The sequence below is a fragment of the Pogona vitticeps genome, chromosome 2, assembly GCF_051106095.1.
Source record: "Pogona vitticeps strain Pit_001003342236 chromosome 2, PviZW2.1, whole genome shotgun sequence".
NCBI lineage: Eukaryota > Metazoa > Chordata > Lepidosauria > Squamata > Agamidae > Pogona > Pogona vitticeps.
The window spans coordinates 270,173,112-270,199,671 of NC_135784.1; the positions used below are offsets into that span (position 1 = coordinate 270,173,112).

The 26,560-nt window shown below is 38.7% G+C and overlaps 1 protein-coding gene and 1 long non-coding RNA gene across 32 annotated transcripts in view; one reads left to right on the plus strand and one right to left on the minus strand.

The window, feature by feature from the left end:
- Positions 1–26,560, plus strand: part of MEF2C (myocyte enhancer factor 2C) — a 229,420-nt gene that overhangs the window by 121,084 nt on the left and 81,776 nt on the right. For all 31 annotated transcript variants that reach the window (XM_072992555.2, XM_020783761.3, XM_072992554.2 and 28 more), the window contains one exon: positions 1,354–1,557. In XM_072992555.2, coding sequence (XP_072848656.1) covers positions 1,354–1,557 — 204 coding nt within the window. The remainder of the gene's footprint in view (positions 1–1,353; positions 1,558–26,560) is intronic.
- Positions 6,169–19,055, minus strand: LOC140704943 (uncharacterized). The gene is made up of 2 exons (XR_013542208.1): positions 18,973–19,055; positions 6,169–15,734 (listed from the first exon to the last, which is right to left on the minus strand). It is a non-coding gene; the product is annotated as an uncharacterized LOC140704943 (long non-coding RNA).

The following is a 26,560-nucleotide window of genomic DNA, read 5'->3' on the forward strand; positions in this document are numbered from 1 at the left end:
GTGCTGTGGCTTTCTGTCAACCCACTCTGCTGCTAAAAGTGGTATGAGAAATGGTTCATATTCTGTATCCTTTTATTTATCAATGGAAGCTTCCCCATAGAGCTACAATAAGAGAATACAGTATCTCCCAAATTATTTAAGAAAGGATGATTCTAGATCTGATTATTTTTCTTGAACATGATCATAACTAGTAAACTTGTACCGTTATTATTTCTTGAAGCAAGATGGAAAGGGGAGAGCTGAAAGAGATGGCTTGGAAGAGATATAAAGTATAAGCTCTTAGTCTACTTTCATTAATGGTATGCCTCACTTTGGATGCGTGCACTTAAGTTTAGCTTGCTGATGCTTGTCTTAGCTTATTTTTTAATTAATACCATGCTGACACTGGATGATGTGAAATGAAATGAAGTGAAAGTGTAATTATTTATATACGTGGTGAATTTGCAAGGCCAGAATAGCTAATGGTACTGATGAAGGTGCAGAGGTGGAAAAGATGGCTTCTTAGGATCCACTACCTGGCTGTGGGACTCTTGGAACTGGAGGCCAGAAAAAGTAGCCTCTCATGGTTCTGTGAAGAAAAACATCACTTTAGAGACTGGGGCAGTTCCACATGCGAAGTGAATAGGGGCAGACGCTTGCTCTCTGCAAATGAAAATGCATCAAAACAGTGTTCTGAGAGCCATCAGTTTAACTACTATATTTCAGCAACTTTTCTGTGGTACTCCCGTTTTGAAATATGATCTTGGCTACCTCCTTGATTGTTTTTCATGGGCCTTGCTACAACGAACTGGTTGTTACAGGCTGATTTTAAAACTTAGGTCTGTCTGTCACACTGTGGTGGTAGTTCAAGGTTTTTTACTCTATTGGCCGTTTTTAATATTTCATGTTGTTTTAATTAAATATATTGTTTTAATTAACTTGATTTAGCTTTCTATTTTCTGAACCCCACTGCAGGGAGGCTTTGGCTAGAATCTTGGCATTAGAATATTTTAAATAAGAGAAGAGCACATAATACTAGGTGTATACATATGATACCATTTATGTTTGGGCAAATGTAAGTACATTGACTCACATTATTATACAGGACATTCTAATTCCCTTATCCAGCACTTCGAAGTGGTAGATAAGATTCCGAAATACTAAGCCCAAATTAGGGACTAAATATGTTTTCCTTAGTTACTTGGCCTTCAAATATTTGTCCCATGTTGGCATGTATTTTATAGTGATTGGTTCACTGCCCTCCTGAAGTTGTTTAGGGCAAGGAATTATGACAAGTACAAGATAGCATTTTGTGATAAGTGAAAGATCTGTAGAGGAGCAGACCTGATTCTCCCTTTGTTTTCGTATTTTTAGGTGACATTTACGAAGAGGAAATTTGGGTTAATGAAGAAGGCTTACGAACTGAGTGTTCTGTGTGACTGTGAGATTGCTCTAATCATCTTCAACAGCACCAACAAACTGTTCCAGTATGCCAGCACTGACATGGATAAGGTGTTGCTGAAGTATACAGAGTACAATGAGCCACACGAGAGTCGAACGAATTCAGATATTGTTGAGGTAAGAATTCACCACCCATCAAACTTTTTCTATACCTTGCTGTATGGGTTTGAAATAGATTTCATTTACTATGTGACAGCTATGTATTAAGTGAAAATTACTTTGTATGTTCATTCCACCACTTACCAGTTGCTCACCTGAGGAGTAACAACTACAAGCTACTTGTAGCTAGGACTTCTTGGTCAATTTTGCTTCTTTTTCATATCATAAGGCATTCATTTCTGTCAAACACAGATGTGTGCTGTCCTGGACTTATGTCCAAAGGCATTGTTTTTAACATCCAAGATATTTTCCAATATTTTCATTTTAGGTTAGACTACATTTGGGTGTCTAACTATGCAGAGTCAAGCAGATCTTTTATAAATTCAGCTTGGACTTCAATATATTGCAAAAAGTAAAAGTACAAAAAATATATATTTTTTAAATTCCTAAATCTATATGAGTATAATACTGTTATTCAGGTAATCAAAAAAGGCAGCACATTAGATATAATTTGGGAGATGCTGCATTTCTTTATCAGGTAAGACCTTACAAAAAGCAAGCTGAGAGTGCAGGGATCTGGGGAGGGACAAAATTATTGATTAATGTTGAATCTACCAAGTCTGCATTAGTATAGTTGTTTAGTATATTTTGAAATGAATATACTGCTGATTTGCACAGAATAATAGAAAATCATTGATTCCCAGATGCTTTGTAGTTCTTGCCATCGATTTACCCCATAATCTTAAGACAGTACCTTAAGCAAAGCTGTAAACAGATAGTTGAGTCACCTCAGCCACTCTTAACATTCTTCGACAAATACTTATTTCAGTATAATGATCTCGGACATTTTTTGCTGCTGATTTTAGTGGAGCCAGAATTTAAGTGCCTGTCTGCCCAACTGCTTCCTGCACTTCTGGCTCTGTGCTTTAATGCAAACTGAGAAGTGCACAAAGCAGTTTCAGAAGAAAGTTTCTGTGTTACTTCCATGTGATAACCATACCACCCATGCTGACACTTCGACTGGCCATCAGGATTGCTGGGTGGTGTTAGAGGGGAGTGTCCAAGTGCCTTGTGATTTCAAGAGTGGAAAGTTTGCATCCAAGTTCTGTACAAATTCAAGTTAATATGACAGGCTTCAAACCACTGCACTAAGTGGGAGTATGTTTAAGCAAAACATAAGTAGCAATCATTTATGCAAAAAGGGTTGATAACATTTCCTTTTGCCTTTATGCCACCATTTGAAAAGAGTAGAATCTATGCAGTTTCTGATTTTCATAATTTCATAGTAATTTGGGGAAATTCTATCTTTGTACTTGCAACAAATACTTTTTACTCCATGATTTGTTGCAAGTGCAAAGAAAGAGTTTTTAAAAGTCCTTCACAAATGTGTGCAAGCTTGCTGTTCACTTCCTCTGCATTACTGTCATGTCCTTCTTTGAAATGTACTTTTAAAAAGATGTTTTTATGGCATTGGGGGGGAAAGTCGAGTTATTTTCCAAAACAGTAAGAGAAATAATATCAAGAAGAGCCTTTTACCATCCCAGGATCTTCATTTCATCCAAAGCCTTGCCAGGCTCTTGCTAATATTGTGGAATCACCAAATCAGCTTTTGAGTGCTGCTCCCCATTCATGACACATATTTTAGGTTTAAACTACAACGAAGTCCTTCCCACTGGAAGCAATAGGATTGAACAGAGCTAAGGTCAGACTACACATTATAGATGACATGCCATTAAAATAGAGAATTCCTTTAAGTCCTGAAACCACTTGATTATCAAATCAGAAACTCTTCCCATCTATGATTCTGCAAACCAATTTGCTGTGGTTTGGGTTTGGTATTAGGGGAGATAAACAGAGACTTCATTTGCAAGTATGATTGCTCAAACATGGCAAAATTTCTTAATCACAAATTTGGATTTCAGCTTCCAGTTATGTGCTACCTGCAATGCATAGTTTGACTCTGGGACTTAACTGAGACATGTCCAAATTTCCATTTCAACTTGAGACTCAGAGGGCTTTACTTTTCATCCAGGAGATCTGAGTCCAACAGATCTGATGTTAAGCATTGGGAATTTTATGTTGCCATTTGTGCCTGCTTATGTATCAATAAAATTTGGGGACTTGTTCTATCTGAAAAACAATAGCTACGGGAGCACATTGACAATTGTTGAAGTTTAAATGGTTAAGCAACCATCACACAAAAGAGGGACAAGATGCCTTACATGCTGGTTGTTCTGTATGGTTTGCTAGCCACTATTATGGATTACTAACTTGAAAGGATGTGATTTTCTGTATTCAGACAGGAGTCTTGAGTGCAGAATTCAGTCCAGATTCTGCACTGTTTCGGGGTGAGAAGAAATAATTTCAGCAGTGGGTGGTGGTGGTATTTTAGCAGAGAGAGGGGGAACAAATCTTTACATTAGCAAAACAAAAAATTCTCTGTGTAATTATATTGTTTTGCTTGATAATTAGCATCACTGTTGTCAGTACAGTGAAGCAAGAAAACAAAAGCTGAAGAGGCAAGCAGCTTTGCACAAAGAAAATAGCTTGAGTCTTGGTGCAGAATTTTTTTAAAAGCCTTCTTTTACATATTTAACTGTGCCCGAGATTCCCCCCCCCCCAAAAAAAAATTAAAATAAAAATAAAACCCAGCACCAATTTAAAATGGAGCTTTGGATCCAGAGATAGACATGGCTTAGATTAGCTGCACTGAAATAGCTGGGACAAATTAGTCACAACTAACATGGCCTATTGATATCAGTGGGTCTATTGTAAGCATGACTATGCCTAGATGTAAGGCATATTATTTCAAGGCATGTTTGGGAGTTTGTTTCCAAGAATATAATATTTATGTTTTCAAACAGTTGTTTTGTCTTTGTTGTTTTTATACGTTAAAGAGAACAGAAAGTTGCTTTTTAATCTTAGAATATTTATACATCATGCCACTTTCACCTTTGAAATGTTTTACTATGTCTATTAATCTGTTCCACACACTGCAATCTTCTTTGTGACCACAGTTCCCTGGGATACAAATGACCTAGCACCTTCCTCAGTATTGATTAGACTATAAATTTTTGTTTTGCTTATTTCTGAAACCAAGTTTCATTTTGTAGCTAGGTTATACTGAGCATTGTCGCATTGTACAAGAACAAAGGTGACAGGGTCGACTGCAATCACCACCATGGCATCTCTCTTGTCAGCATTGTAGAGAAGCTGCTTGCCCGTGTTGTGCTGAAGAGGCTCCAAGTGCTCGTAGACATAGTCTATCCAGAATCACAGTGTGGATTTTGAGCTCATAGATCCACCACTGACATGGTATTTTCCCTCAGACAGTTGCAGGAGAAATGTAGGGAACAACGACAGCCACTACGGCCTTTTAAAAATACTTCCCAAGATTGGATGTCCACCTCAACTCCTTAACCTCATCAGGTCCTTTCATGAGGAAATGAAGGGCACTGTAGTTTTTGATGGCTCAACATCAGATCCCTTGGACATCCAAAGTGGAATGAAACAGGACTGTGTCCTCGCACCAGCTCTATTCAGGATCTTTTTTGCTGTCATGCTGAAGTATGCTTTTGGAACTGCAACAGAAGGTGTCTATCTCTGGACTAGATCAGATGGAAAGCTCTTTAATCTCTCCAAATTGAAGGTGAAGACCAAAGTCCAACTGAAATGCATGCGGGACTTCCTCTTCGCAAATGATGCAGCTGTTGTCCATTCTGCTGAAGAGCTCCAACAACTTATGAACTGTTTTAGTAAGGCCTGCCAAGATTTTTGATTAACAGCCTGAAGAAAACACAAGTCATGGGCCAGGGCATGGACTCACCTCCCTCTATTACCATCTCCACACTCAAGAACTGGAGGTTGTTCATGACTTCGTGTACCTTGGCTTAACAGTCTCTGACACTCTCTCCCTAGATGTTGAGCTGGCAATGCAGCATGGTCTCTCCCAATTTGAAGAGACACTTGTTCAGCAGGCTGAGACAAAAAGGCAGCCCCGAAACCAGCAAAATCAGGGAGCTGGACAGGGTACAGATTGTATTTGTCTTCAGTGTGGAAGGGATTGTCACTCTCAAATTGGCCTCCTCAGCCATAGTAGATCCTGTTCCAAGACCTCTATTCAGAGCATGTTACCATAGTTTCTCAAGACTGAAGGATGCTTACCCTATATTGAGCTCCTTGACAGCACGGCATTGGCCAGAGTGAGATCATTTGATGCAGTTCAGCTTGTGATCTACATGCTCAGGAACTCAGTGGAAGCCAAGCCTGGCATGACCACAAGGCACAAGGGGGCAAGTGCCTCAGACACCAGAAGTTAGGTTATTCTACCCATTGCCCCCTGTCCAGGCACTCCACAGTCTTGAAAAACAGTATCCAGCACTGTCTAAGGTTGCTTGCTTCCTCCTTTGGTGTGGCATTGGACATTAATTCCACTGCTAGCATTAAAGGAAGATTTTATTCCAGTCTCCTTTGGCTTCTGTCATGAATGGACTAGGGGTCCATCTTACCCTTTGCCTTAGCTAGCCAAATGGCTTGGGCACGTCCTGGGTATAAGCCCGAGTAGTGGCAAGTGTATTTTTAATTCTCAAGATCGAAATGTGGCTGCTGTCCCTCAACTCAGTGTGCATCTTTTTATTTTGAAATACTATCTTTCATTATGCGATTCGGCTGAAAATAATCACATCCTGAAATTTACTTTAACACTTGAGAAAGGTGCTGTGGTGTCTTACAAGTTGTGTGACTTGCTTTTTATTTATTCTAAATGCTTGGCATAGGGGCACATTGCAGTATGATTTTCTTACTTGACTTGGTGGTGTTATATATGCAGATATAATGCACATTTTGCGTAATAAAGGAGAAATCGTTTTTGACCATTTAAGCAGTGGTACATGCTATTGAAATTGCCAACACAAGAAACATAACACCCACATATATGAATCAGCATATACATTTGGAACTTTTTTTGGGATGTCCCAATTAGATTATGCAAAAATGTAATGGGCAACGTTTTGAAGATTTAACTATAGAATCAGTTTGGGACTCTGAATCTGTTGTGAAGATACCTTGGTCTAAGTCTTCTATTTCCCTCTCTCCCTCATGTTTTCATTGGCTATATGTTTCTTACACATGTAAAACTGAGCTTTAGCATTTTAACATCTTGCTCTTGTTTTCTTCCCTAATTGAACCCGCCTCCTCAATTCCCACCCCTTGTTGCACAAAGAGGATTGCAAATCTTTTCCAGCCCCTGCACATCAGTCTTTCAGATTCTGCATTCCCATTGTCTTCCTTTCTTCACATAAATCACTCCTCTTCTCTGTGCCCTCCCGACCATTGCTCACGCTTTTTGTTAAATCCAGTCCATCAATCTTCTACTTCCCTTCTTTTCTCACAATGGCTGCAAACCTTTTCTATTTTCACCATCCCATTTGCTTTTGTCAAGCCAAGATCATGGTTGTTACTTCTCTCTCTCTCTCTCTCTCTCTCTCACACACACACACACACACACACACACACACACACACACACACACACACACACACACACACACACACACACACACACACACACACACATTTTGGAAAGCCTTATGACTGTTGGAAAGCCTTATGACTTTTTTCCAATTATAAATCTGATGTTCAGTCGTCAGAATGCCTTGTCCCTTATTATTCCCAAATTTCTCAGTTGTGAACTCTCTCCACTTTACCTGTGCTCCTCTCATGCTTTGTTGTTATGTGCCGTCAAGTCACCTCTGACCGATGGAACTTTATAAATGAGCAATCTCCAAAATGTTCTGTCCTCAACTGCCCTGGTCAGCTCTTGTAAATTCAAGCCTATGGCTTCCTTTAGGAAGACAGTCCATCTCGTGTTTGGTTTTCCTCTTTTTCTGCTTTGTATTGTTTTTTGCAGAGAATGCTGACTTCTCATGATGCACCTAAAGTAGGATGGCCTCAGCTTTAACATTTTTGCCTCCAGAGATAGTTCAGGCTTGATTTAATCTAGGATCCACTTGTTTGTATTTTTGGTGGTCCAGAGTATCCACAGAGATCTCCTCCAGCACTACAGTTCTCTCACATTATCGTTGCTTAGATCTGAACTTCACTCCCAATCCCATGTGAACTTCCTCTAATTTTGTTTCTGTTTGCTTGGATATTTGAGTTTTCCCCCCAGCATTATTACAAACTAGCTTTCCCATTAATTTAGTAACTTTTTAAAAACGTTTCCAGAACTAGTACTTGGAAAAGTTACTTGTTTAGACAACAACTCACAGGATCTCCCAGTCAGATAGACAACTTGCCATGCTGGCTGACAAATTCTGGGGCCTAGTACTCCCAGAAATTAACTGTTGCATGCTCATTACTTTTTGGGACTGTCAGTTCCCATAATTTGTCAGCCAGTATATATATTATGTCCATATATATATGGACATAACCAAACCATGTCCTGGTTGGTGCCACCTTGTGTCCACCTCCCAACAGCAAAACACACACACACACGTGGCTGTTGGGAGGTGGACACAAGGTGGCACCAATCAGGACATGGTTTGGTTATGTCCAGAAACTCAGGATCGAGCATCATGGAACACCATGAGAATGGATTAAGTTAACACAATAGTTGTTGTAGGTTTTTCAGCCTTCTTCTGAACAGGGCCAAACAGCCCGAAAAACTGCAACCATCATCAGATCCTGGCCATGAAAGCCTTCGAGAATATATTTAACAACACAAGCTTGAAAGCTGAAAAGATATAACTGAAAAGATATGTATTTGTTTTGTTCCATCGTCTCAATCTGAAATTTTAGTTCTCCTGAAAGCCTTGAGAACGAGTCTAGAATAAGGTTTAACTGTAATTCTAACTCTAACTCTGACAGCCTTTTAGGGACCTAATAAGGGTTTTCTCCCAAGGGCACACCTCTCATTGATTTGTATGGAGTTTTTCTGCAAGCCATCTGTGAAAAAATATTACAGTAAGGGTACAGTCAAACATTGTTAACAGTGCTGTTGAACTGAGGACTGATATAGTATATAATGGTTAGGAATATGATTTTTTTAAGAAAAACTCCTGTACAGAATAAAGCAAGGTCCTGAAAATTAAAGAGATATAATGGCTTCAGTGTCCTGAAATTTTCAGATAATATTAGGCACTAGTTGCCATTTAGGTTGCATAAAAAGCACCTACCCATGTGGTCTGGGCAGAAAAATAATGCGTTTCATGGGGGGTGGAATTGCATGGTCCCATTTTTTGCTGATTGACTTACTGCATAGTATTGCATTGGATCTTTCTTGCAGTGCATCTTACAACTCACCTAACTTTAAATACCTGGTAGGAAGTACTGAGTAAGGAAAGAGGGGAGATCACCTCTGTCAATTACTTTTAAAGGTCACAGAGCTAATGACTAACTGAGAGGTTAATTAGATTCTGCAAGTCTTTTCATATCAATTAAAATTCTTACCTGTATATCCATAGTAAATAAGCACTTCTTACTATTTCAGGTTTTAAGCTTTTGTAGGAAAGACCCTAATTTCAACATATATAGATTGTACATTAACATGAGTAGAATGCAGAATGCAAAATTGATTTAGACATTGTCTGTGCAGATAGTTTATACATTTCGGATACACTGCAGTGGTTCCCAACTGTGGGCCCTTAGATGTTCTTGGACTGCAACTGCCAGAAATCTTGGCCAGCACAGCTAGTGGTGAAGACTTCTGAGAGTTTTAGTCCAAGGACACTAGAGGACCCAAGGTGGGAACCACTGAGATACAGAGTTCTATCCAGTTCTTCTCATAGATACAATAGCTTCCATCAGTAGACAGCAGATGGAACAATTATTCCTCATTTTGAGCTACCACACAAGGCTCAAGGAGTTGTAGGGGAAACTTTAGAGCAGATTTGGGGGTGTGGGGCAGCAGGGAAGATGATGGGAAGGGAAAGTCCCAATATTAGATTAGAAGTCATTTCACACAGTGTTGCATTTCAGCTAATGACAACAGAGTTTTTTGATAAATTTTCTAGCATTCTGAAATCAGAACTCAAACAAAAACTACTGGGACAGATTCAGAACTAACTTTGTGTCAAATAAATTAGCCAAGTACAATTAGATTTATTTTAATCCTCACTAGTGGGTAATTTTAGTCCTACTGCTCATTTCACCAGGCTGTTTCCAGATCTTCCACTCCCCTGTTAGCCTTCCAGATCATTTTCCTGATTTTTTTTCCTATCTTATCTTTCTGACTGTTGTGTCCTCACTTCTGGGGAGACAATGGTAAGTTAAAAAGGTGGAAATTTAGTAACTTGGGAAAACCACAGTTAACAGTTTATCAAGTGATGGAGCGAGGAAGACAGAGAAGCTTCTACCCTAGAGACTACTTCTGTGATGTGTCATCTTTTAATGTGAATACCAGTTTTCAGATATGTGAGTTAGGAATGCCTTGCTATGAAATCTTAGCTAACAGCCCCAGAGACATCAAGTGGAATGGGGCCAAATTCTTAGTTTTAAGCAGATTGGTTTGTTTCATTCATTTTTGACAATGGAGATGTTAGGTATAGGACCCTCAGCTCACCCTCCATCATTGCATCCTGTACAAGGTTGGTTCCTCTACCCTTACTTTACAACATAGCTTTTAAAAAGTACTACAGTTCCAAGGATCCTCCAGGCAGCATGACCCTGGTCATGCTAGCTGAGGGAATTATGAGAGTTTTTGAGGAAGAAGGGGGAAAAAAGACAACTGCTAGCTTTGTCTTTTCAATTAACATGTATTCTAGACTCCAAAAGTAGAAAACTACATTAGAGAGAAAATATGTGGTTCTTCATCTGATGCCGTGTTCCTCTTGTACAGAAAATAAGCGGTAAGAGAGAGATGTATAGGCAGAATCTTCAGGGGAAAATGATCACTATTGTTATTCTCCAGATATTATCTAGTTAATTTCAAGATGTCCTTTGAGCCAGGCTCCATTCTAGAAGTTTTCCATTTTCAGCAGAATGTGCAGCAGTAGGAGAAGCATTTGCAGAGAGAATCTATCCTAAAAAAGGCTTCACAAATTTTCCTGATCCTGATCCACCATGTATGTGCCCTTTTAGCCCAAGATTTCTTTTAAGTTCATTTGAGAAATGTGTTGGCTTGAGAAACTTGTTGAGATAAGTTAGTTAGTTGATTGTTGTTGTTATGTCAAGTCACCTCCAACTATGAATGATCTCCAGAATGTCTTGTCTTAAACAACCCTGTTCAACTCTTGCAAATTCAAGCCTGTGAGTTCTTTTAGGTAGTCAGTCTATCTCACATTTGGTATTCTTCTTTTCCTGCCTTCAGTTTTTCCAGTATCATATTTCAAATGAATCAATATTTTTTCATGTCAGCTAGTTTAGCTCTTAGTTAATATGTTCATTTCATTATTTAGGATCAGACATTTGTTCTGGTTAACTTCAGTAGGACTAGTGTAAGAATCTGGGACCTCAGCATTATTTTTTATGGAATTTAATTCCTGATTAATCCAAAGCAGACATTGTTCTAGGCTGTAACTGCAGTTTGCATACCAGTGACTCAAGAGGGAGCATAGAGATGTCCATTAGAAATCTTTCATATGTTTGCAAGGACGCTGTGGGTTCCATGGCTTTTGGATTGCAGCCACCATAGGCTGAAAGTTGAGTAATTCAATTTTCTCTGAATTGTTTATCTGTTTTAAGGCTGCTAATAGATATCCAGGCAAAACAGAAGTATTTCTCAGCAGTTGTGATCTGCTTGGAAAATGAGAAGATCTGGCAAATCTGTGTTAGCAAAATTGCTGCAAGAGAAAGCACATAGGTCTTGAGAACAGTATATAGCAAGGATGAGGAGGAATGTATGGGCCTTCATACTGTATTTTGTTGAACTGCAGCTTGCTTTAGTTCTGCCTAGCAAAGCTGGTGGTGAAGGGTGGTGTGAGTTTTAGAGCGACAGCATCTTAAGGGCTACATGTTCCCTGCTGCTGGTATACAAAGAACCTTGCTGTTAAGGGGTGAAGTGTGTGATCCTGATTTTTAAAAAAGTATAAAGTAATAACCAGGGTGAAAGGAGAATGTAGTAGCAGCCCTAAATTTGCTGGGAGGAAAGCTAATTTATGCAGGCAAGATTCCTGTATGTGGCAAGACCACTTTCAATTTTCCTCACTTTTCACTCTTGTTAACCAGTTCTTAATCCCCAGATGTATCACTGTAAAAATCTTACAAGACCAAAGCTGTGTGTGGTGTATGTGAGAGGGCTTTATAATCGGTTTCCAGTTCCTGTTTAATATAAAAATGAGGTCTTGAATTAAGCATTGTGTACTTGTTCATTCTGCTTCACAGATAAGTGTTTCTTCTTCAAGGCATGAGATATCTGGCTCCCAAGCTGGAAAAAAAAAGTCTTGCATGTCCGTGTAACATTCTTAGAACCTAACAGTCTGGCTGTTTTTGTTCTGCTCTTTCCTTAATCTAACCAGTGGATAACGGTCTCTGTTTTTGTAGTCACATTTTCACATAGTAACAGCTTGTTGTGTTTTGGTCTGTTTGCCAGAGGCTAGGTTTATTTTTAAATCCTTGAACTTTTGAATTTTCTTTTATTTTTCCAAGATTGGAAGCAGCTGAGATGCCTAGAGTTACAGGTTGAAAAGCTTGCCTTTACAATGTAAGTAAGGAAGCTTCACTCCCACTCCCCCTTTTGTGCTGCTTCTTTAAAAAAAAAATCCCTAACAAATGTCTCTAACTGGTAGTTGCCTAAAAATAGAAAACCACCTAACTAAAAATAGCTTGGCTCTCAGTCTTGCCAAGGAAAATGGAGTGGAATGGGCGTGGACTTGGAGGCTGAGTAATCCAGCTCTATTCATTCAGAGATCCCTTTGAGAACGCAATGATAAAGTGCCCTCCAAAAAAAAAAAAGAGAGAAAGGAAGAAAAAAAGGGGGGGAAGAAAGAAATTTGGGGGGAGCCACAGGCCTCACTTGCTCTCTTCAGACTCCTGGGTGCCAATAAACATTTTAGCCCAAGGATATATTTCCCCCCCCCTCCTAGTCGTAAACATTTTATGAAAGACAAGGCTTTGTTTCACAGAAGCTAACTTGCTGTCCAAAATAGCTGCCTTTTCCTAATGCCGCCATGCTCTGTCTCTCCCCAACCCCCAGCCTTTCTCCCACTTTCTACAAGGTTTTAAAACTATGTGGGTTTTTTCCACCCTTCTCTCTCTCTCATTCGGACATGTATGACTCTCCAGTTAAAGATACAACTTCACATTTCTATCAGTTTAATAATTTGCCAACTAGAAATTCATTTAGGTTTTGCTTTCAACACTCACTCGAGTAAGAAATGACATTTCTTTTGAATTCTTAATATTGGTGGGTGGCTACAAATTCCTAATTAACACTCATGCTGCCTCAACTCTGTTTCAGAGTTTTCCGTTCCGAATTCAAAATGTAGAGCTGAGTAATCTATTTATGGAACAAGCATGAGATTTGAATAGCAGTTTTCTTCATGTATGCTGTATTTGTCCTCTGGAACAAAATGTGTTCCTTTAATTTTAAGGGAACTTTAGGCAGCTCAATCATATAGCCTTGTTTGGTAAGTCGTACTGCGACAATTCCTGACCCTGTTCACGTTTGTTTCATAACTTCCGAAAAGAACAAGGACACTGGAAAATATGTGTGTGAAAAAGCTCTCCGTTGAGAAACATAGTTGTTGATTTATCTTGGTTCTGATAACATAAAATCAATGTAGTATTGATGCAGAGAGTGTGCAACAGGAATTAATAAATAAGTCAAGTTTTGAAGGGTGGATTGAGAAGGAGAAAGTTTAATCTTCAGGTTTCAGATGTTTATAGCAGTTAGCAACAGTAGTTGTAGCATTACCACTACTATTATCGCTTCTATTAATTTAAAAGCAGGAGGGGCTTTCAAAGAGTTCAGTGGAAACTTTTATGTTTCAACTTTTTTTAAATATAGTCTTGACAAATATCCCAACAGGGTGTGTAAAAAAAGTCAGCAAAGTTCAGGGGATTATTTTGGCCTGTATATTGTTATGTTCAGTTCCTGTAATGCTGGTGGTGATAAGGCTTTGTAGACAAAGGACAATAATTGATGAGAGAGGACTTGAAATCACCCCAGAAGAATTGGAGCCCTTGTATCTTTGCACATTAACTCTTCTGGTTGCCTTTCTTCTTCGAAGAAATTTTGTCTGGTTGCTTGTTACAGCCCCCCCCCCCCGCAACTGCTTTTTGTGTTGGTGGCAGACCACAAGTGACCTCTTTATGCAGTAAACAGGGTGTGATTGTGTCTGTGTGGTGTATTAGCAATTACCAAGGCTGAATTCCCATATTGTAACTTTACTGCTTGCATGGAAAAATAGAACGCAGAACCCTTTGCAACTGTTTTCAACCTAGATAGTGATCCACTTATTGCAGCTTTACAAAGAGGAGGGTTTTTAGAAGCAAATTCATGTTATTTTTTTCATTTGTACCATTAAGATGTTTGTGTTTTCCATTCCAAATGTAAGGCTCGAAGGGGTTATTTGAATTTTGTTCACAGGACTATTCATGAGAAGCCTGGAAGTGCCACAAGGACCCATACAATTGTGCTTGGGTGTGTATATTAGATAAATTTCTGAGGAAAAAAGTGTAGATAGCTAATCTGATATCTAGCAACCAGTTTTCTGGTGTAATACTACAAAAGTATGAGTGTTCTGGCACTTGGAGTTGTTAACAAAATGTGCTGCTGGTATAATAACTAGTATTCCTTCTTTCTGAAATTAAAAGAAATTAAAAGAAAATTAATTTTGATAGTTAAAAAAATCATTGAAACAGCTCAAGAGCCTCCGAATGGATGTCATTATGTGACTAACCAAGAGAGTCAGTGGTATAATGGTTAGACTGTGGCCCTAATTCTCAGGAGATCTGGGTTCAATTCCCCACTTGACCATAGAGTTCACTGGGCGATGTTGGGCCAGTTACACATGCTGAGCCCCACTACCCATCTCGTGGCGGAATTTCTGTCAACTATTCTTATGAGAAACCGTAATCCCCATCCCTCCCAACTTCAGTTTTAACCTTCCCCCTCTTTACTTCCCTGGTTACATTGTCTATTTTTCTTACTTTAATCAAATGCCAATAAAGGTTTATGTATGTATGTACATGCTGAGCCTGACTAACCTTGCAGAATTGTTGTGAGGATGAATTGGGGGAAATGAGAGAGATTATACACTTTGAGCTCATTGGAGGAAAGGTGAGATATAACTGAAATAAATAAGTAGCAAGTGAGATAAAAGATCATATAATTTGCAGTGGTTCTAGAAAATAGTGGGCAAAGGGCAAGTGACGTAAATAGACAGGGCAGCTGTTATGCTAGTAAGACATCAGATGGTGTTTAGCTTATGGTTACAGTATCGTCATGGATCCATCACATATCTCAGTAGTTTCAGGTCTTCTTTGTTTTTGCATTTGTGACCAGCACTTGATAATGAAACTGTAGGCAATAGTACTATGCATGGGAAGAAAATTTGATTACTGTACTTGGACGTGGTAGACCTTGAGTAGCTCGTGGAGGCAAAGACATGGAACCTAGTAGAAGTCAGGATCAGAAGTATGAGTGTGTGTACGTGAAAAAGGAGTTTGTAGACAGGTGGGGTTTATCTTAAGATTTTTGTTTTCCAATTTGTACTGCTCAGGATCCAGCTACTGTGCAATTTCAGAGATGACATTTATCTAACAATGCAAACAATTTTTGAAAAAAAGGAAGGCTGTTATATATACATAGTCCTTTTTTCACATGGCTCTTAGCTCATGGTGCTAGTGATATAAAGAGAAAAGGTATGGCCCTTAAACATGAATCATGCAACTATTCCGGCTACCATGACTGTAGAAAGGGTCAGAGTGCTTCATTGCTCTTCTTCCAAGGTAACCTCCATTGTCACTGTCTCTGTCTCAGATTTATTGACCTAAATCCAGTATAGTGCTAACATCTGCTAACATGACAAGTCCTTCTGCCTTTTTTCTCTCCTCCCTAACATTCTTTGCTTCCCAAAAATCTGTTCTAAAAGATTTTCCTTACTCTCCAAGCAGGATTTGAGGGAAGGGGATGATAGCATGGGGGCGGGGGAATCACCCCTCCTCCTACTTCTGCCAGTCCTGTTGGATCCATCCACTGTAAATGGATCCATCCACTCCTGAACGTCTTTACAATCCTTCCTTCATATGTTGATTCTTTGGGTAAAAACATGGTTAAACCTCAGAATATGCTGATTTTTTTCTCTTTGTTACTGTAAACAAATATTAATTATTTATTTTTCTTCTATATAATTGGCATCTGTACTTTATGTATTACGTAGATATTGATTAAACTCTATTTGCCTCCTGAGAGATCACTAAATTTGTATGAATAGGTTTTTCTGAAGCTCAAAATGAAATTAGATACCAAACCTAAACAAATTAGTCATATGAAGCTCTCGATTGCATTTGATTTTTCAGCCCAGACGCTTAATAATCATAAACCCCAATGACCAATTGTAAACTGCATTCAGAATAAGCAATTCTGTATTATTATTAATGCATACATATTAACTGCTTAATGCTGTTTAACTTCACAATAACGATTTAAAGTGGCATTTTCCAGATGGCTTTATTGTCTTAGCAAATCAGTCCTGGATTTCTTTTTTATGCTTAGCAATTACTGATCAAATAAATGTACCAGTAAAAGAAGTCCACCCAACTGTACTTTGAATAATTTAATACCTTTGCAATAGAAGCTGGCATTAAGGATAAAAATCTTTGATGTATTGGATACGCATGCATTATAAAAGGTCTCAAACCCACTTATTTACATCATCCTGTGCAATCTATAGACAACTATAATTACATTTTATAGAGCCATATTATATATATCAAAAAGTGCATGCACATTACTTTAGGGTTGTTAAAGCATGAGTGTATTTCTTTGATCAAGCATTACAGCACATAGGCTATTCAAAGGAAGTAAATTATAGAATAGTCAATACAAGTATTTTAAACAACATGCAGCTGCTATAGATTGAGTCAAAGGAGATCAAAATCTTGACAGAGAAGCAAATTCTAATGGACTGCATGCTGTACCATATACAGTATATCAGTACCACACTATGACCATATGTGTAACATGACCAAAGTTTTAAAAAGAGATAATGTACAGTATATCTCTAATACTGTAATTGAGAGACTTGATATTGGTTATTACATGGCTTTTGTAATCTTTTAACTGGCATCAGCAAAATGGCAAGTTTCATTTACTACACAAAATACCGTATTTTTCCGTGTATAAAACAACACTTTTTTACTTAAATAACTGGACAAAAAATTGAGTGTCGTTTTATACATGGAAGGCAGCAGTGTTCCCTGCCTTTTGCGAAGCCACAGGGTAAAGCAGCTATGAAAGGGTGGCACACTTGCACCCATTTGATCCTGAAGCAGCCATGAAAGGGCTTCAGGATCAAAGGGGTGTGAGCATGCCTCCCTTTCACTGCTGTGTTATCCAAGCAGCTGTGAAAGGGCAGCAGGATTGCACCCCTTTGATCCTGAAGCAACCATGAAAGGGCTTCAGGATCAAAGGGGTGCAATCATGCAAATTTTCATTTTAGAAAAGGGGGAATCATTTTATACATTGGCTTGTCTTATAAACAGAAAAATACGGTACATATGTTTGCTGTATAATGTTTCAAAAAAAGCATAGGTGGAAATAACATTGATTCCTAAAATGCACATTTCCCACAAGCCACCTAGTGGGTGAATCCTATATAGCCTTGCAAGGGCTTTTATTGCCATTTGTGGGTTCTTTTTATGTGGTATCCTTGGTTTCCTTTCCTTCTACTCAAAAGCGAGACAAAGTTGGAAGGGGAGTTGCATTACAAGGTCCTTTGATTCCATAAAGCAGGAAAAATCATGTCATGGGATGTCCTAATCCAGCACTGCCACAGCTGTAAACCTCATGCAGACTTAGATTAATCACATCTTTGATCCCTCACATTTGCTTTTCGGGTTATGTGAGTTAGTCCAGAGCAAACCTGGAGCACAGTGCAACCCACACAGGCTGTGGACTTGAAGAAAGCTTTTAGAACACCCGTTTCATGTAAATACAAATGTCAGCTCTTAACCTATACCAAGGCAGAGAAATAATTTGGTATACAGTGGCAAAAATTTCTGATGTTCATTTCACTGCTAAACTACCTCCCTATCTCCGCAATAATATGTGACATTTGAAAGAAGGTTTCTCATATTTAACTACATGTAGCATTTCCCTTTCCAATCTCTAAAACTTGATTTTCATTGCTCTATGTGGCAACCTATGTCTCCCTCCTCAAATCTAAAAATAAATCATAAAGTTAGAATTAACTCTTTTTGGCCACTTCAAATTTAAACTCCTGGATGGAAATTATTCTGTGTGGACTAACTCAAGTGGACTAACCTAACCTAACTGTCCACTTGATATCAGTAGGTCTGTTCTTAAAGGTTGCAACGTTTGCTTCCAACCCATTGCTTCAAATGGCATTTGCACCTGTGAGGTAGCCTTGGGCAGGCTGCATTTTGCTAGACTACTGCCTCTGTAGAAGAGAATGATAAACCACTTCAGAGTATTTTATACCCAGAAAACCCTGGAATGGGGTCACCATTAGACAGAATCAACTTGATGGCATGTAACGATCATAATAGATTGCATTCTATTTTCCCCGCCTGAATTGTGTATATATTTTAGAGAGAGATGGGTTCAAGTTTTATTTTGTGAATGCTAGAGAAGCTAAAGGAGGAGCTGTTAGTAGGAAAAAGTTAGGAAGGGGGCTAAGTGCTAGGAAAGAGCCAAGGATTCAGGAAACTAGAGAACAGGAAGCTGAAGGGGAAAGGAACAATGCAAGGCCCTCTGGTTCCAATAAAGCTGGAAAAATTCTGTCATGCAATGTTCCAATCCAGTACTGCCATTGATGTAAACCACTGAGAGGCTAAAAGAAGGCAACCAAGTTATCCTTGGCTAAGAATGAAGGTGCGAGAGGAGGATAAGTAAAAAGCAGAAGTTTTAGAAATTGTCTAGAGAGGCAAAACACTGAAAGAAGGATGGGCTGGTAAAGAATGGGGAAACTCTTAGGTGATTATTTAAAATGAGTTGCAATCCAGTAACCAGTACAGGTTGAGCAGGGCAGGATTTAGACTTGGATTTGTGAGAAAATACTCAAGATTTCCAAACTGGCCATTAACTTTTAACCTAATTTCTGTACAGTATCATATAATACAGTTGCTGAACTTCCTCTTGAAGATGTAATGAAAACACATTGCATTCTAACTGAGGATGCATCAGCTTATAGCCGGAGCTTTCAGTACAATTTCAGCATTAATCTTCTGACCTCCCCTCTGCATCAAAATGCTAATTTCCTGGTCAATATGTTGGCCAAATAACAGTTTGCATTAACAGCAACCAACTTACTGTACAGCATGTGGACTTGCAAGCTATAGAGAACTCATCCTCTTTTCTTGAAAAAGCAAACACTATTTTCTGATGATTATCTTAGGTCTTTAAAAGTTTCCTTCTCTCCAGATGTCTCCATTTATAGCTTCTGAATGTTGTCAGGTATAAATGGTTTCACCTAATTGTCTTCATTAGCAGAGGCCTTGAACTGTCAGACCCCCTGGTGATAACAAGATTTGACAGTGTTTGACTAGAGCAGCAACTTCCGGAACTCATAGTATGAAGTAAAACTAGCAGATAATGGTGCCTGTAGAGAATTTACTAGCAGGGCTGTGCAAAAAAAATGTTTTCCCCAGTAGCAACTTAAATAGGAGTGTAGAACCTTGATGAAAACAACAGTGTGCTTTCTCTGTTCCAGTTTAATTTTGCTTCCTTAACCCTATAGTTGATGGCTTTTGCTTTAGGACAAATTATGTTCTTATACTTCCAGGCTGGAACTACTGATTTGATGTGTTGTGTTTTTTTTTTAGCTGAAAAGCAGCTGGGAGTGTGAGTTGCCTGTAGCAGAGTTAGGTGGTGTTTAACCCCTTCCTTGTGACATGTTCTCAGCAAAAAATACACTTTCTTCAAGTTCCTGCATGGGGAAAATGGTATTCCCTATTTACCCAGCCCATTTGCAAGACAAAGATGATCAGGAAAATAGTTCAGTGGAAAGTGCTAAACATCCTTTTCTTGCCCCTTTGCCATTAACCCTGGATTTCGGAAGTACTGTATGTGCCTGCCCACTTTAAAGTAAAAATAGCTGCCTAGAGTTCTCTCACATCTCATATAATCTGATCCTTAATTTTACTTCCTCTATTGACAATAGATTCATACTACAGTTGTATCACTCATGTCCCTGTCCATATCTTCTGAGATGTTAAGTCTTTCTTTTAAAAAGTGCCACGTCCTACCGTTTCCTAATCAAGCTCTCTTAAACCCTGCATGCACCATCTTAAGAAAAACAACCCTTCCTTTAGCAATTTCCCTATTAATATTTCAAGTGAAGTATGAGCTCTGCAGTAGCTTGTAGCTGGCTTTAGAACTCAGGAACACATAACTTAAGGCACTGATAGAGGAACTAATTGAACTAAAGGAAGATGAGGAAGTCCTAAGGAGAATCTTTAAGTAGGTGGTTAGGGTTAGCATTGTGATCAGAGGAGAGAAAGGTATATGGATTTGTCTTTGAAGCAGATAGATCTGTATTTGGGTTTATTGCCTCATGCACACCAAGTGGAAAACAACTATGAAGAAAAAAGGAGTGCTCAGCTTGCCCACAGTGGTCAGGTGAAGTCAGAAATAATGAATTAGTACAGAGAAAGAGTCCCGCAGGATCATATCAAAGATCCATCTGATTCAGTACCTAAATTCCAACAAGGGGCAGTTAGATGCCTCTGGGAAGCCTAAATGCAAAATTCTAATATAACAAACTTCTCCTATTATTTGTCTTCAGCATCTGGTATTCAGATGTATATTGCCACTGAACATGGAAGTTCTGATTATTGTGACTAATCTCTATTGAGACAGACATAGTTCTGTCTATCATAAACTAATTTTAAGCCATCTAACACTAGTGGCCCATCTCTTTCCAGTATTTTGTTTATTCATTTTCACAATGGCATATCTTATCATTTCTGCCCACCTATGTCCACTCCTCAATAAGTCTTCATCCATCTTCAGCAAGAATGTCATGCTGAGCCATTTTTTCTTCTCAAATTGGACAATTGTTAGGCACCCATTTGAGGCCATAGCATTTGCCATTATTAGATTGAACTGGTATGAGAGACTGAATCTGGTTTATATGCTCCCATGTCAGTTAAGTAGCATTGCTGCCTATTCATATCTCAGCAGGAAAACCATATTGGTGGGAGTTGCATTTGTAAGTTTATACAGTGGACCCTCTACTTACGGAATTAATCCGTATTGGAACGGTGGCTGCAGGTCGAAAAGTCTGTAGGTCGAGTTTCCATTGACCTACAATGCATTATAAACCGATTAATCCCATAACCGGCTGTTTTTGTTCCATTTTTGTTCCATTTTGGTTTTTTTCTGGTCTGTAGGTCGATTCTCCGGCTGCAAGTTGAACCTAAATTTTGCGGCCAGAGAAGTCTGTAACTCGAAAAGTCTGTAAGTCAAGCCGTCTGTAAGTCAAGGGTCCACTGTATTGTAATGGATGGGGAGCTAAGACAGCATAGGAGACCTAAATCTTCTTTGTGTGACTTGTTTATCTCACTTGTCCAGAGATAAATCCCTTCAAAGGTTACATTTGGCTGTGTCAATCATACCCTGCCATGGCGAGAATGAGGGTTTTAAGCAACATAACATAACCTAAGGAGCAGAGTATATAAAAGCTGTGATCCTACACATCTACTCAAAAGGAAGATCCACTCAAATGATTTAGGGCTGATTCAGAACTTACAATACTGGCCACCACAGAGAGGATCCACAGCCCACTGAGCCACACAACCCTTGTTTGCCCTGGTGCGGGTACATGTCATTGTGCTAGTGATTGGAAAAAGTTTCCTGTGAGAAACCTCTCACAACACTCTTGAGCCTATGTACTTCCTTCTTTAGTGCTCCAGGGAGGGACAAAATCTTTCAGGCTGTTGCTTGTAACTGCAAACCAACCCTGTAAAGTGGGAATGCAATACCCATGTAGTGCTCAAAATTTCCAAGTGCAAGCCCTTAGTACCACCAACCCTTTGATCTGTCTGAGTGATTATACAGCTGTAGAATTTTATAATTTTTATTGAAGGTGTTTCAAAAAAGATATACATATTCAGAAATAGATTTAAAGCTTCCAAAATAATATGAAATGGTTCCATCATAAAAAGGCAAAGCAAAATTCATTCAAAGACTTAGGCAGTTAAGGGTAAGATTCACAGAAAAAATAAAGCTAGATAGCTAGGTCTGTAGTGACAAGGTAACAAAAATGTAGCATGATTCCAGTACATACACAGAGTTCAGCAGAGTGGCAGGCATATATTACATTCTCATGAGAGATGAAACTAAGCAAACACAGTAGAGCTGGGCATGAATTAAAAAATTAATCACCAAATTTGTTCAGAAATCGCTGATTTATTAATTCATATTCATTTAAATCAATGCCCCTGACAAATCACAAATCAACAAATTTTAATGATTTTTGTTTCATTGTTTTGTTTGGCTGTAAAACAGCCCCCAGCGGACCTAGAGACACCAAAATTGCTGGGAAGCTTCCTCCGACTCTCCTCTACAATCCTTCCAAGTTATGTGAATATCAGGTTTCAGATTTCCAAGTTATGCACCCACAAAGTGGGTCGCTCTCAAGAAAATTCATCCCAGGCATCTCATGCCAGCAGCTAAAGGGCACTTTCCTGGGGGGCCCTCCTTCTGGATATATAACTCAGATGTCTGAAACCCAAATTTCATCAAACTTGCCAGGCTTGTAGAAGAGACTCAGGGGAAGCATCCCCACAAATTTGATGTCTCTTGGGCTTGGGGTCCCGTTTTATAGGGTTTTAGAGTCAAAAATGAATTGACAAATCAATTCATTAAAAAAGGTAAAGGTAAAGGTTCCCCTTGACAATTTTTGTCCAGTTGTGTTCGACTCTAGGGGGCGGTGCTCATCCCCGTTTCCAAGCCATAGAGCCAGCGTTTGTCCGAAGACAATCTTCCGTGGTCACATAGGCAGTGTGACTTAGACACAGAACGCTATTATCTTCCCACCAAGTGGTCCCTATTTATCTACTCGCATTTGCATTCTTTCGAACTGCTAGGTTGGCAGGAGCTGGGACAAGCGACGGGTGCTCACTCCGTCACGTGGATTCGATCTTACAGCTGAAGATCTACAGACCTTACAGCACAGAGGCTTCTGCGGTTTCACCCGCAGCGCCACCGCATCCCTGATTCATTAAATTAATGAATCATTGATTCATTAAAAAAAATTAAATTTGTAATTTGTGATTCATCAACCTTGAAGAATCATGAATCAAAACAAGTCACCATTTTTTTGTGTCCATCTCTAAAGCACAGCTTTACAGAAGCTGGATAGGCTTGAGTTTAAGTTCTTAAAATTGACCAGGAAGGTGAAAGTTGAATGGGCCACCCAGATCACAAACTCCTCCTTGTGGCAAAGCTATTTGCCCTCCTGCTTGAAGGAAACTTCCTATTTAATTATTTAATAGTTGATTTTTGCTTAAAGTGATTTTATAATCATTGTCATCTTTAGATTTAGGTTTACAGTATATGTTTGTGATACAAAGGATTATCAGGATGAAATGTTTCTTTGTTAATTTTATATATACTTCTGATGTAAGCTGCCCAGAGTAGAGGCTTGCCACAAGATGGAGAGGAAAGTAAGTAAGTAAGTTCTATTTGGTAGTCCCTTCATATGGCAGCAGCCATGACTGATACATTGATTGGCTGACTGAATCTACAAAATGTGCATCACCAGAACTGTGTTGCTGTTGGAGATGTGGAGACTTCGTGTACTCATGCTAATAGTGGATTTCAGATTTGCAGCATCTTATAATCACTACATTTGTGGTGGTGGTATCTCCGTGAATACATCTAATAGCCATTTTCTCTTGCTGCTTTTCATATCTTTCTCAAATAGCTGTTAATACATGCCAGCTGACCTGATTCTTGACTGTTACACAGCTGCCTCTAGAGTTTTGAATAGCAGCAGTGTAATTGGTCAAAATCTTGTTAATTTCACTTGGCAGCAGCACAGCAAAGCTGTGGGAAATAGCAGGCAGCATTAAAGTTATATTTCCACAGCTTGAGAAAGTTACTTTTTCTGGATATTCTGGGCAACTCTGCTAAATCCCTAGCCATGCTCCATTTGGGAAATAGGGGGATTTTCAGGATTGTAGTTGAATAAAGGAATGTTCCAAACATCAGCATATTTCTGAATTTTTAATTTTTTTAACTTGCAGTGTGTTGCCTGATCATAATGTTGGCTTGGACCCCGGTTTTCCTCCCATAGACAGAATCAAGGCCAAATTCACAGGATGGATTTAGCCCTCTCTAGCCTCTTACATAAAATTCATCTCTTGCAGCTGGAGAGTATGGTGTGGTTTGCAGAACTGCTAATGATGATAAGACGCAGTAGAAATTGTTCCTTTCCCCTACTCTGTGAATAGAGGAGAAACTTTGGATTCAAGACATTATCTTTTCTCATCTAAGACATAATTTTAGGAGTAGAAGTAAACCAGATTTTATATATAAAACCAGATTTACCAGATTTTTATATATAAAACCAGATTTTATATATAAAACCATATTCATGGCACTGAACAGATCTTTCCCTCTCTTTTTTTTTACATTTTTCTGGGACATTTTCATCAGTTCATTTTAAGGTGAGAATGGTAGCAATATTCCTTTTAGAAGAGGCACAAGCACTTCACTATTTGTAAAATATGAAGGGTAGAGCCATGAACATAGAGATAATTTCCTTGGATTGCTGTGTGATGGCGTAAATTAGATAGCAATGTGTCCAAAGTCCTGATCTGTATGGGTGGGCTTTTGTAAAAATTGCAACACAAAATATGTTGGGAATTAGCTACTAGCAGGACAGTTTTGGCCAAATAATTCTGCCCTGTCTTTTTATACTTACAATATTTTCTTCTATTTTTAATATTAGATCTATTATATTAATATACTGTATGAAGGTGTCTTAAAGTGAATTAGGCCATTTTGGCTCCACTGTTGAGCCATTTTGAGCCACTGTTGAGCCATTTTGGCTCCACTGTTATTGGAAGACCAGCAGTGATTCTTAGGATTCTTATTATTTAAATATTTGTCATATTATTCTTGAGATACCAAAAGCGGTTTGTGAATAGAAGCATTAAAGGTAGAGAGAGAGAGAGAGAGAGAGAGAGAGAGAGAGAGAGAGAGAGAGAGAGAGAGAGAGTGTGTGTGTGTGTGTGAGAGAGAGAGAGAGAGAGAGGCTAATAGTTGAAGTAATGGAAAAAATAGACAGTGTCAAGAAGGAAAAGGAAGCTTATAAGACAACAAATTAAATCCCAGCAAGACTGTAACAATAATAGTTGAGGGTCATCAATTCAGTTCTGACTTTGACAACCCTTTCCATGGTTTTTGAGGTAGAAAGAACTGAGAAGTGGTTTACCAGTCCCTTCTTCTGGAGGCTCTTTGGTACTTTGCACCTTGCTCCTGGCTACAAAGCCTAGCTTTTCTCCACAGCGGGTACAGTAGGGAATACACTTCCAAACTCTGTCTTCACCACCACATACCTAACTCAATGAGCTATCCTGCCCAGGTTCGAAGTTTAGGGAAATGAAATTTTCAAGTATAAAGAGAGGGAGGTATGAAGAGTTTTCCCCCATGACTTCTATATGCAAATACTTTTTTGAGAGAGGAGAAGGTATTTCAAGTATCTAGGATGTATTAGTCTTTACAGCTAATAAACAAAACTTTGAATTGGCTTCAAGAACAGATCAGAAGCTGGTGAGGTTAATAGTATGGTATGTTTGTGGGTTCTGCAACAGTAGCCCTACCAATGGGTTTTTTACCTAGACATGCCGGGGACAGAGTCTGAGTACTTTTGTGTATATAGCTATAGCACATCCTCTGGTTGTAAGCTACGGATCTCCTGTATAACTACATGATGTTTAAATAGGATCACATTGTTGCTAACAGATTACAAATCACATGGGGGGGGGTATTGCAGCTTCCTCTCTCCCTCCAATCCTTTCCAAAAACAACAGTTAATTGAGGTTTATAAAAATTTCAATTTACAATATTTGGATTTGGAGTGTAGCCTCTCTCAGGAGCTTCTGTGAAGGGAATATGCACAGTAAACCAAAGACATTCAAATGAGCAGATAAAATGTTTACCACTGTTAATAGCTGCTGAAGGACAAGGCCATCGATGTTACACAAAGATTTTTGTATACCTTAGAGGTATTCATTCCAGTAAAGAATAATCCACAATTTGACAAATTATTTCTATAGTTTCATTTAGCCATATACTATAAACCTTTATAAAAAATATGTGCTAGCCATTTAATGTCATAAGGTGTCAAGTGTATGTTGCATACAATAAAATATAAGAGGGTCCTAATGCTGTTTTATTTTAAAGACATCAGTGGGGCGGTATTTAAACTGGAAAAAAGGAAGGCTACATAACCCTTTCCCTGTCTACCATTTCTAAAAATTGGAGAGTCTCCCCAACACCCCACTAGTCAATAAATAAGTTAAAGAAAAGTGATGCAGGAACAGTTCAAACTTTTATTTGCATAAATGCATTTCTTGATTGTTTAAATGTAGATTGTGTTAAATGGCTGAAATATTAAATTTTAGCCCATGTTAAGAAGTTGGATATAAGAAGTTTCTTATTGCATCTCAAGGAAATAAGTATTTCTGTACAGTATGTTTACTGACATTAAACTGAGAGAGAGAGAGAGAGAGACCTGAAATGTGATCTGCCGAAAAACTTTTTTTTTTTTTAACAGAAAATCTGCTCTTGATATCCAGATATTCTGTTGGTGGGTCAGTGTGGTGTTTTGGGTTTTTTTTAAAGGTTCCTTCAAAGTAGGACCAGGTGCTGCAGAAATGAGGTTGTC